Source organism: Pelecanus crispus, chromosome 8 (assembly GCF_030463565.1).
Source record: "Pelecanus crispus isolate bPelCri1 chromosome 8, bPelCri1.pri, whole genome shotgun sequence".
NCBI lineage: Eukaryota > Metazoa > Chordata > Aves > Pelecaniformes > Pelecanidae > Pelecanus > Pelecanus crispus.
The window spans coordinates 8,193,160-8,205,000 of record NC_134650.1 but is presented as its reverse complement, the minus strand read 5'-3'; the positions used below and the strand labels follow the sequence as shown (position 1 = coordinate 8,205,000).

Genomic DNA, 11,841 nt, shown 5'->3' with positions numbered 1-11,841 from the left:
ATTGCCATGTTACCAAAAGGTCAAGGGATGGTTGCAGCACCATTAAAACATACACACCTGAGAACACCTAAGACTTTTGGATGGCTGCAATGTTTCATAGACGCATCTCCCCAGTCATGGAAAACATTGCATGAGTCTGGATGCTGAGCAGACTCTACCATTTAGAAAGAAGACCAGTGATCTGATTTAGGATAGCCTGCAAAACCCATACTGTGCCACAGTCTGCCTTCAGACGTGTCTGCGCACTTCTCACTGATTTCAGTGGCAAACATCTGAGGGAGCAGCTTGACTCAGGATGTGCAGCAGTGAGTTTTATAGGCTCTGCACATGGGCACAGTTTGTTTCTGGATGCTGGGTATCAGGTGCAATGCTGGTGTAGGCATTGCATGAAGAAGAGGAAAAAAGCTAAGCACAGTGAGACACAAACGTGAGAGGGCTTTAAAAAGCATGGAAGAGATGGAGGGCTAATCCATCCACCAGCAGACCTTGAATATCAATAAAACAGATCTTGAAAAAGGCCAAGGACCTTGCAGCTCCCATCTCAGAGAATTTGGGCACGTAGCACTGTGTACCACACCAAGAAATCCACACCAAGGGGGCTCTTTTCTTACATTGCAATTCTAAAAAAGCCTGTGAGCAAGAGGGATGTGCTGACCTCCACAAGCCCATGATGGCTCTGCCTGTTGGGATCCCATCCAAGCACTGAAGCTTTCACAAGGACTGGGAGCCTCCTTCAGGCAGAATCCAGTCTTCAAAAAGCAAAATCCAGATGCAGTCAAACTTGCTACCAGTCCAAGAGAAGGCAAAGGTGTAGATTTGAAGATGGCTGAATATTTTCCCTTCTTTACTGTAACAGTATTGTGGTCAGCATCTAACTTTGGTTGCCTTTAAAGCCAATGGAACCATGTGAGTGTAGCTCCAGAAAGAATTTGACACTAAGTAAATCATAATTATTTCTGTCTTCTAAAACTGAATACAGGTTAATTAGCGCTCTGATGTCTGAACCATCTGCAAAAGATTAGTCAACTAATGAGCCAAAATACATTGCAGCTTCTATGTGGGTACAAGGTGTTAACAAAGTAAATGCATTGCAATTTCCCTGAGCACAGTATCAGCCATATGATTTCTGGGGCCATGTGCTAAGCATTATGTGTTATCTTTCCTAGGAAGCTTCGTTTCAGTTAATTGTCTCTCTCTTCAGCTCATAGGGGATAAACAGAACAAACAGTACTTCATCTTGAGAGCATTTTGAGGAAAGACTGAGAGGTCTGGGGCCCCGAAAGGAGGTAGGTTTTTAACAGGGAACATTTTGTGTTTATTCACAGACCCTAGGAAAACCGACTTGTATTTTAGGGAACTTTGCTGTCAGGCTGGCTGCTCTGAAGAACTTGCCCTCCCAGATGTCCATCTCAAAAACCTCCCCATTCCTTGAGTCCAGACTCACATGGGATTTCTTGGGTTTTCTTTCCTCTGTTTGGGATAATTTGGCTTTTTACCCTCTTTTTGATCACTTGTCCAACAGTGGAGAAGAGCTCCTGCCAGGTAAATGGATGGGTTTTGCAGCTGCATAACTAACTCATGTCAGACAGGATCACACCTTGAACTAGCTGGTGTTGAAAGGTGTAATTTCTGCCCTCCCATCATTGCCCTTCTCAGACATGACTAAATGCGCTGAATTTTAACATCTGGAGGCCAAAAGATATTCAAAGCCAGATTCACCTAGGAGGAAGAAGCAAGCTCTTTTAGCAGCCCAAGAGACCTAACTGATGGCTTGGGAGGGATGTTTGCACCTGCTACAACACACAGAACTATTTCTGGATTTTCAACTTTGTTTTCATTCATCTGTGGCAATATCCTGGCATTGTGTTCCCATGCCAGGGAACATCCTTGCTTGTTTCCCATGCAAGAAAACCAATGGTGAAGTCTCATTTAGCATCTCGCTAGGATCGTTTCCTAATCAGCTATCCTAAATGTAGGAAAACCTGTCTAGCTACAAAAGGGACAGGTCGCAGCAAAAGTCAAGATGCAGCCCAGCTTCTAAAACACCTGATCGAAGATAGGCCTGGCTCATGTGTACCTCCAAACCTGGCTCAGAGCTTTTACTCTGTGGATGGAAGTGAGTGAAGATGAAGCCTGAATAAGAGACAGGCTGACCGTGCTATACAGATGCCTCATGAATGTCACCTTGCTCAGGACAACCTCTCACATGCAGGACCCCCAGGGGAAAACAGACACTACATGATGACTGTAGGGAACTGCCAAGATTAAAACAATTAATACAACAGGAACAAAACAAACATAATGGGACAAAAACTGACAGCAACTGTTCCAAAGAAACACCATTGGATGGAAAATCAAGCATTCCTCCTTTGCCATTAGGCCGATAAGAAATTTGTTCTACATGCAGCCGGGATGAAAAAGAGGAAACAGAAAGAAATGTTAGGAATTTTTGGAATCATGCCTAGCAGAGGGATTTTTGATGCTGCAAAATGAAAATGATTGATCCAATTTTCTTTGTTGTTCTTTATTTTTCTTAGAAGTATGATAAATGGCTCCTTCACGTGCCAAAAATTACAAGACAGGTAGGATGTTCCTGTTTGTTTTTATAACATGAAAATTAGGATAAAAGATTGATTTTTAAATACATAAATAAATAGAATCACCCCTGTATCATAATTTCTGTATTTGCAAGACAGAAAACAAACACTGGAGAGAGTGCAACAGAAAACATCTCAAAGCTGTGAGAATATATCCACCTTCACTTGGAGAGCCCCAAGTCATTTCAGAGCCTGAACCAGGCTGGATGCAAGAATTGCCTTCTGGACCACCTGCACTGCATTCATGAGCTTCTCTAAAGTTACCTCCAGCAATTGCTGATATGGGAAGTGCTGAATCCAATTTGAGCTGACTTAATAAATGTAGTAATCAAAATCCTTGGGCCTCATCCACTACCAGCTGATAGATTTTCGATTCTTTGGGCTGGCTTTGGCTTGGGAGCTGTGTGACCAGACTAATGCATCAGCAAATGCTCAGCTGGTTTCTAGTAATCCAGAGACTATGAATTAAATGCCTCTGCACTGGGTTATGTTAGCAAGCAAGTATAAGGCCACACATATGATTTTGATCAAAATATTTTGATCAAAATATGTTTAATAAATAACTAAATGAGTTGGACCATTGATTGGATTACTTAAAGCTATGGCTTCTGAGGACTTAGTCCCACTAAAACCTTACAACTCATATTGCTCATGATTATAACGTGAGTAACTTGCATGGCTGCTACCAAAAGGAACAGCACCCCTGGCATGACTCTGGTCATCATCGCAGTGTGCAGACTGTGGTAATGCTGCTCTGAGCAGGTCATTTTGCATGATGCACTTTGCAGGGGGCCAGCTCATGTCCAGGAGTATGGCTGTGTGCAGGGCCCAAGCTCTGCTACTGGCTCAGATCTGGGTCTGTACTTTTTAAGAGCTGTCCTTTTTAAAGCAAGGTCTCTGAAGATACTTCTTATGACGGTAGGCAAAGGCATGTGACAGCTGCAGGTCTGGGCTCAGAAATGCAGGGTTTGTGCCCCTTTGGATGTGCCATAAATTTGGCACTTGCCAGGGTCTGAATTGACTCACTGAATGAAAATGCACACCTTTTGCAGGGCTTTGTCAAAACTGGCTTCCCAGTTCTCCCAAATAACATTTCATTTTAGGAAACACCAAAATGCTTTCCCCATGAGAACTCCCTCTGCAAGCATAGATCCAAGCCAGGGTAATACCATACTCTGCAAAGCTGTGCAGTTCACATGGCACAGGATGAGCGTCCCTTCCAGATAATGCTCTGTGAAACCAATGGTTACACCACAGCAGCCTCCCTGCCATCACCTAATACAACAGACACATTCATAGCGAGTGGATCAGCCAGGATCGTTTCCAAATGCAGGGCTTGAATAATTCGAAGCTCCCATTGCTGCTCAACGGGAGCTGGGTGTTTTACTTCCCTGCACGTCCCACTGAGTTTTCATATCCCTTTCCCTCCACCTCCCCCACCTCCATGCCCCAAGCTTTTGTGATTAACATGGCAATGGAGATTGAACTGTGTGCATACATTGCATTGATTTGCTGGGTGGTTTGGCAAAAGAAAGCAAATCCAAGCTACTTACCTCAGTGCAGACCCCTTTGGTGTTGCAATGCCATAGCCTTTGGAGTCCAAGTTACCTCCCACCTTCATGGTGTCACAAGGCTTCCGCTGCTCGATGTACTCATTCATCGTGGACTCCAAGAGGTAGGCATACTTCCCTTTTGACTTCCTCACGCGGATCATCCCCTCTTCTGTCGTCCTCACAAAAACGGAGGGTTCGGCTGACTTCATGTATGTCCACATCTTCTCAAACACTGCTATTTTGGATCGCTGCGTAGGACAGCAGAAACCCAACAGAAGCATTAACAGAAGTTTGGGTGCCAGCTGAGATTTCCAGCTTGGACTGAACGCAGACCCACATATCGGATGGACCAAGGAAGGCAAAAGGGATAATGGCATGTTAATGAACCTCTTGCCATTTCTTCATCAGGGCCCAGATCAACACCTGATTTCTGCCACAGATTTGTGTATGGCAAGTCATTTTGCAGATCTAACCAAGGGCAAACCAAGCTGGAAATCAGGAGATGGTTTCTTTTGGAGCTGCTCAGAGTAGCTGCTCGGTAATGTGGGGAAGCACATGGATATTCCATATTTGTGTTTACAGTTGCAGAATATCACACGTACTGGAGACACAGCCAGCCTTCTGCACAGCACAGGGAAAACTGGATTTTTGCTGTTCAAAGGACAAGCTCAGCAGGTCCTGACATGGTAAGGGGAAGCAAGAGACTTCTTGCTTCTACAAACAGACCTGTGCTGAGGATGAGGGAGGACGGGCTTGGAGGACTTCTCAAACAAGGGGCTAATCAAAATGTTTGCATTAATGTTTACTTTTTACCCTGAAAAATTCTTTAGTAGAGCCAGCTTCCAGGGTCCCATAGGCAATTTCTGTCTGCTTGGCCAAGTCCTCTGCACTCTCGATGGGAGAAACCATCCTTTCCACCGTGAGGAAGGCAGCCAGGTTAGCTGTGTAGGAGGATATGATGATCAAGGTGAAGAACCACCAGACGCCACCGACTATGCGGCCAGAGAGAGACCTGGACACAGAGAGGAGAGTCAGACAGGAGGGGTGTGAAGGTCCAAAGGGTGCAGCTTGCTTTTGCAGACCCATCATTTACCTGGGCATTTACCCAAAGACATGTTCTCCAGCTACTTCCAGGGAAGCCAAAGGTCTGTCTCAGTTCTCAATCTACTTTTCAAAGTGTCAATGTAATTAGAGGGGGGATAAAAAATTCACAGTGAAAAAAAATCAGCAATAAACTGATTGAATTTGCTTCGATTTTCAATTCCTTTCAGAGTAAATAATAATATTAAGACATGGAGACAACTATGAGGAAGGTTTAGCTGGACAGGGCAATGCCCATCCAAACAGCAGCTCTGGCGAGGTCTGTGTTGTGGCATGTACCGGCAGCGGGAAGGAGCACGAGCATGGAGCCAGACCAGATATACAGACCTGCTGGGATCACTAGGTCAGCTCCTCCATCACCTGAAGTTTAAAATCAAAGCTCTGTGTTTTTCTATAAGACACTGAAGCTCAGAGAGGAGCTACGGCTTTAATGAATAATTTGCCTACTGACATTGCCTGTTTTGTATTCAGCAGATGGTTAGATGAGATGTTCATAATAACGCCTTAAAATCTAGGTATTTTGCACTTGCTGCAATCAAATAGCCAATTATCTGTAACCACTGGATAGCTATAGAGGCAAATAAGTCAAGCAGGCATTAATTTATATTAAAATCTTTTCAAATAATTTTTAAGAGTGGAATAGAATGTTAGAGTGATGTCAGTATTCATGCATTCTGTCTAAATTATTTATATGCTCCTTCTCTAGATGCAGAGCACTGTCCCAGACAGAAGGTAACTTACAATGTTATTTTATAAAGCCAGACAGTCTGACGAGGGAGGACCTGCCTGTGAGAAACACTGTTTATTTCTCCATAGGGAACCATGCCTCAGGGTTGCCTTCTGCTGACCTGAGTCACTCCACAGAAATATGGTTTATTGGATGGTAACAGAGATATCCCAGTCCAGCTAAGGGCACTGGACTGGGTCATGACAGTGCATGCCATGCTGTGTCTGGGTCTGCGTGAAGCCCTGGGTCCAGCTGCTGTGGTTTACTGTGGTTTAACACGACAAACCAACCTGCATGCTCCATCGCTCCATTAAGGGAAAAACCACACCCTGCTAATTACCAAAATTAGAGCTGGAAAGAGCCTCAACCCACATAGCCCAGCAGCTGCACAACTTATCTAGGTGACACCCTTCCAGTTTGTCCAGTCTGGTTTTAAATGCTGCTGATCTGACAGGAGCTGCTCCCGCGGACATCATGTCATCTCCCTGTTTAGATCAACCCACCCTGAAATCTCTTTAGTCAAAACTCTTTGAGATCACTTCGCAGCAGAAAGCAGGCACAGCGACTGAGCTCCCACACACGCAGCACATGGGGCAGAGCAGAAAGCACGTGTTTTAATACGTGCAAATAAGACCCATCCCACCACATGTGCTGTCAGCCCCACACTCCTGGAGAATGATCACAGCACAGCGACACAAAGGACAAGCAGTGTATTTTACAGATGTGACTGAAAGGATTTCTATGTTTAGAGGTGGGTCGGGCTTTCCTCTGCACATGGGCCTCATTTCGGAGCAGAGCCTCTGCCCTCCCCTCCGGTTTCTTCTTCCATGGGCTTTTCTGAAACTGGGCAGCAAAGTCCATCTCACCACAAACCCAAGCTCCATGAATGACTTTGAAGGGTATCCACCTTTCAAGGTCTTTCAGGGAAGTCTACAGGACCCATCTCCAAGGTGATACTCTAGGGAGTTAACAAATACTTTTCTTAATCATGCCCATCTTAAAAAGCAGGAAAGGTATGACAAGATTTTTTTCAGGCATGGTTTCCAACCATAACCATTCCAACCATGATGCTGGTTACCCCACCCGGCAGTCTCACACAAAGTTCCTCCTTCACTGGCAACTGCAGCAACATGGCTAAGCAAACTGATGGTCCCTCATCCCAGATTACTTACTTTTTATGCCTCCCCATCACTGCTAGCCAAAGAGGGGATCAGAGGGTTGTTTTGGGAGTGCTGGATGCGGTAGGAAAGACAGGCAGATGGGCACTGTTCTTCTACCCTATCTTTAACTAAGAGAGACATACTCACCAAACAAGCTCTGGAGTTGAATAGGGACCCCCAGGGATGATTCACCCCATCTAGCTCATGCTGGGAGGAGGTCCCTCTGCAGACCTCACTCTCTATTGAATTTTGAAGGAACTGGGATGACTAGACTGGACTAAGCAGCTAATTTTTAAGTAGCTAAAGTTAGGTGAGATAAATGTGACCATCATGCTTCCCATCTGCAGAGAATACTCAGCCTGCAGGACTGCCAGTGCAAACAACTTTACCTTTTGCTTCGTATTTGGAGAGGGATCAGGGAAGGAGGCAGCGATGGATTCAGCTCACATGTCTTCGGATTAATGGGAAGAGGAAAAAAATACCTGTCTTTAATTAGTCTGGATGATGTGTGCTCAGGGAAGGAAGTGCTCAGAAAAGGCACAGAGGCATTAAACAAAAGTAACCGGATAATGGCAAATACAACAATCTCTGCTGATGAAGGCCACTTTGAGCTGGCAAAATCCATTTGCATGGCAAATAATCACATTCATCTCCAGCTGCAAATTATATAGCCTTTCCTTCCTGACGAAGCTGGGATATTTCTGTGACTTGTTTCAATCCCTTCAGCGGCAGTCAGCCGGATTCCTGCCTCTAGACCCTCGACATCCTGGTGATATTCATTACTGCCTTATCCCACGGGGGCTGCCTGCTGTCAGCTGCAGATGGCTTATGCTTCCTGGCTCCGCACCTGGCACTGACAGCATGAAAAAGTAACTATGAGTTACTTTTGAGTACCTAGGAGGTAACAAGGAGGGCTGGGTAAAGAGGGAGAGGGAGCTGTAACTTCTTTCCCATGGGAGCCAGATGAGACAGGGTGCACATCTGTATCATGCACCAGTCTCATCTGGGTTGTGTCTGCTGCTGGTGCTGGTCATTTCTCCTCATGACATGAGATGTTGCGAGGAGGTGAGTGCTCGCTCTCATAGGCAGTGGAGGAAAGAAGAGTAGATAAACAGCTTGCTATGACTGCCAGCATGGCTAGGCCTTGCCCTTATTGCTAGATTGACTTGGGGCTAGAAGCTGTGCATCTAAACTGCTGTAAACACGCAGCGGAGAAAACACTCTGCATATGTGCTCTACAGGGTATCGTCCTTTTGCTCTGTGGTTGTGTAGCATCTAACACAAGCGAGTGCTAGCCAGTCATGAAGGCTCCTGGAGGCTAGTACAATACAATAAAAAATATAATAATAGTCATGATGAAACATCACACAAGGAGATGCGATCCCATGTGACATCCCTATGGCTCAATAGCAGTGAACATAGGTTAAACAGGACACGTTGGGTTTCTCTGGATAACCATATTGCCTAATTAGATTTTGAGCCAATGCCTGTTGCTGCTTACCAGAAGCCAGTGGTTGGAAAGACAATATCCATTACGATCTTGTTCTGTTACTTCTGTAGACCAAGCGGGAGAGCAGCAGTGCTAGCTAGCATCATGGGACACATTTGCAAAAATGTCTTTGTAATTTAGGAGATAATGTCCCATTTCTAGAAGTGTCTTCAATACTTGGGAGCTAAAAGCCTGCTTGAAAGCCAGTGGGACTTAGAGTTATGTTTATGCTCTAGTAAAAGCAGTCACGGAGGAGTAGATATACCTTGTAATTTTAAGTCACTTTGAGGTTTTGAAAATCTCACTCCACAGTAGATAACAGAAAATGACCTTCCACTTGACTAACAAATGTTCTGCAGCTTGAGCCCTAGCAAAATTCATTTCTCTTCACTAATGGGCAGTATGGGGTTTAAATCCTCTTGAATCGAGAATTTACATGTCCCCATACCCATTCAAGCATAACATGAAGGCAATCAGCTCTCTGCTGTGTGGAAACGAGTTAGTGAGTCAGTCCTCTCACTAAGGTGAGATAGAGCACACTGGTTAGTACTTTAAAGATATACTAAGGTTGGGATGTTTGGATTTGTCTGTTTGATCTGGATTTATTCACATTCATTATCATAGGAATTCTTATGAATAGGAGGATCTAAAAAATCGGAATAAAATAAGCAAGAATAATGGTGAAAGAGATTTTAATGAATGGCTAATTCTGGGATGCGGAAAGGGATGAAATAGCTAGATAGACTAAACCGCACATTTTTCAACCTATATTATTCCTTCTGCACCTACACTCTTCTTTCTCACACAATCCAAATTAAGATGTCTTCATTTCTTCTTCTAGCCCTGCCTGTGCTGGCTAAAATCACCTGCACCATCCTGTCCCTGACTTGGGGTCCTGCCTGCCCCCACAGAACAGCAGCAAGGACGGCACCCTCCTTTCCAACATTACCCTTGCAGGAGTAAGTAGTAAATATTCTGCCCTTATTATCCACAGTGCATAATCTACTTAAAATTAGAGCTGCCTGGGAACCAGAATTTCAGTGCCATGGAAAATTCTGAAATTGTAAATGAAACCTTAATATTCTCAATTGGAATGAAAAGATAATGGCCGCAAATGTCCTCTAAAAGTAGCATCCTGAAAATGGTTGGTTTGGGTCCATCCAAGCTTTGCATTTTTCTATTACTTAATGTTTCATTCCTGAAAGGCTAAAAGGTGTAATTTTAACATGGTAAACAATTTTGTTTCTGCTTTCTCATTACAAATAATTTTCTTTCAGCTTTTATAATACATTAAATCCTTACCTACCACATGTATAATTTAAAAGAAAATTCTGGAATGTGCTATTTTATATCTGTCTAATGGAAAAACTGCAGATGACCAAGCTGAAATTAATCACTTTGATTTTCTCACTTAGGTGACTCTTTTTTTACCTTTCCTTGCAAAAGCAATTGCATTTTGCCAGTAGAAAACAGAAAAGAATTGTAAGTTCCCTTTGTTCCCATGAAGTGATTCTTTTTTTATGTTCTAGCCTGGCATTGATGGATTCTTCACAGAAAAAAGAAAATCATGCAGCTATAATCTCTTATTTCTCAAAACACAATGCAATCCTTGATCAAACAATTTGGTCTTTGATCTTATCCCTTACAGAAAGTAGGAAAAGCCGACAGGAGTTTGCCTCTGCTTTGCCATCTTATTAGAAGAGCATCATACAATTTTGCAAAAAACATTAACAAGATCATCAGAAAATATACAATTGGAATTGTATATTGGAAAAATGTTCAAGCAGCAGCTCAGTTGTCTCCCACTTCTCCCTTTCCCCTCCCCAAATCCATTTCTTATAGAGAATTACACCTAAACTGACAGCGTTTTAATTAGAAGCACAAATCTGGGATTCTAAAGCCATAGTTGCTTTGGGAGGATTTCCCAGATTTGCTGTTAAATTCAATTCTAATAAAGGCTCACTTAGTCAACTGACATATTTGTCACTGAATGAATTTATGCAAAACTGTTGAAAGAAAAGCTCTTATATGCTTGTTCTACTGATTGTGGGTCAAATCCCCTTTTGGTCTTCTACCCACACAGATCCTCTGGTCTCTGACACTACTCTGCTAATTTGACACTGACTCTAGATAATTTCATGGGTCTATCTGAAGATTGACTTGGTAGTGGATTAGTTGAAAACATTTTGCTCCAGTTTTGCGCTTGTTTTAAACAAATTTTCAACATTTAACTCTGTCAATGTAAATGAGCTTTGTTTTTTCTGTGTGTCACAGACCATCTGGCACGATTGGTCTCACCACTTTATCTCCGACCCTGACATGAACCCCAAGATTTGCTTGAAAAATCTGTAAATAGTCATAGGTAGAGGAACAAACTTAGCGTGGGGTTGTGGAGCTGGGAACAGCTCTGGGTGCATCCATCATGCACATGCTGCAAAGCTGTTATCCTCTTACGCTCTGCTATGCCATGGATAGTTTTGAATGAGCTACCAACTGTTCATCATGAAATTGGAGTGATTATAATGCATGTTTCTCTGTCCATGCTGTATTATTATTTTTCTTGCCATTTTAGTTTGCATTTACTTATTATTGAATCCTACCTCCTGGTACAAGAGTCTGGAGTCCTGACTGCAGTGCTGGGCTTTAACACAGAGTGTGAAGAGAGCCCTTAGAAACACAGGAGAAGGAATGTTTTCTATTGACATTCTCATTTACGACTCCCAGCAGTACAAATTCCTTCTTCAGTTCCCCTCACAACTTTTCTACAGAGCTAACAGCTGCACATTTTGATTCCTTGTGGGTAACATCAACCAGTGAGACACGGTAAGAAAGCTGAGGGTGCACAGGTACTGGGAGTCCCATGCTGGCTGTCTCCTGCTTTCCTTTTTTTAATTTTTGTTTCAAAAAAAAAAGAGGGAAAAAATCTGAGAGTTCTTAGCATCTGTACAGGGGCTGGAGATCTGCTCTTTCTCACATTTTCAGGCAAACCATGCCAGCTCATCCAACCTCCAAAGCCAACGCGCTGGAAGGAGGCAATATGGATTGCAGAATCCCAGCAGAAGTCCTTTTACAAAGGGGCCTTGGGGTCACTTGCTGTGTAAATATTGCAATGACTGAACATATTGTCTGCAAATATGCAGAATCTCCCGGATTCAATGGGAGGATGTGTATCTGGGAGGCTTTAATTATAAGTCATATTTTATTTACTGTTTCT

General features: G+C 43.4%; 1 protein-coding gene across 4 annotated transcripts in view; it reads right to left on the bottom strand.

The window, feature by feature from the left end:
• The window catches only part of GRIA1 (glutamate ionotropic receptor AMPA type subunit 1), a 132,628-nt gene that overhangs the window by 11,837 nt on the left and 108,950 nt on the right, over positions 1-11,841 (bottom strand). For all 4 annotated transcript variants that reach the window (XM_075715445.1, XM_075715446.1, XM_075715447.1 and 1 more), the window contains 2 exons: positions 4,964-5,162; positions 4,151-4,398 (listed from right to left, as the gene is read on the bottom strand). In XM_075715445.1, the coding sequence (XP_075571560.1) occupies positions 4,151-4,398; positions 4,964-5,162 (447 nt within the window). The remainder of the gene's footprint in view (positions 1-4,150; positions 4,399-4,963; positions 5,163-11,841) is intronic.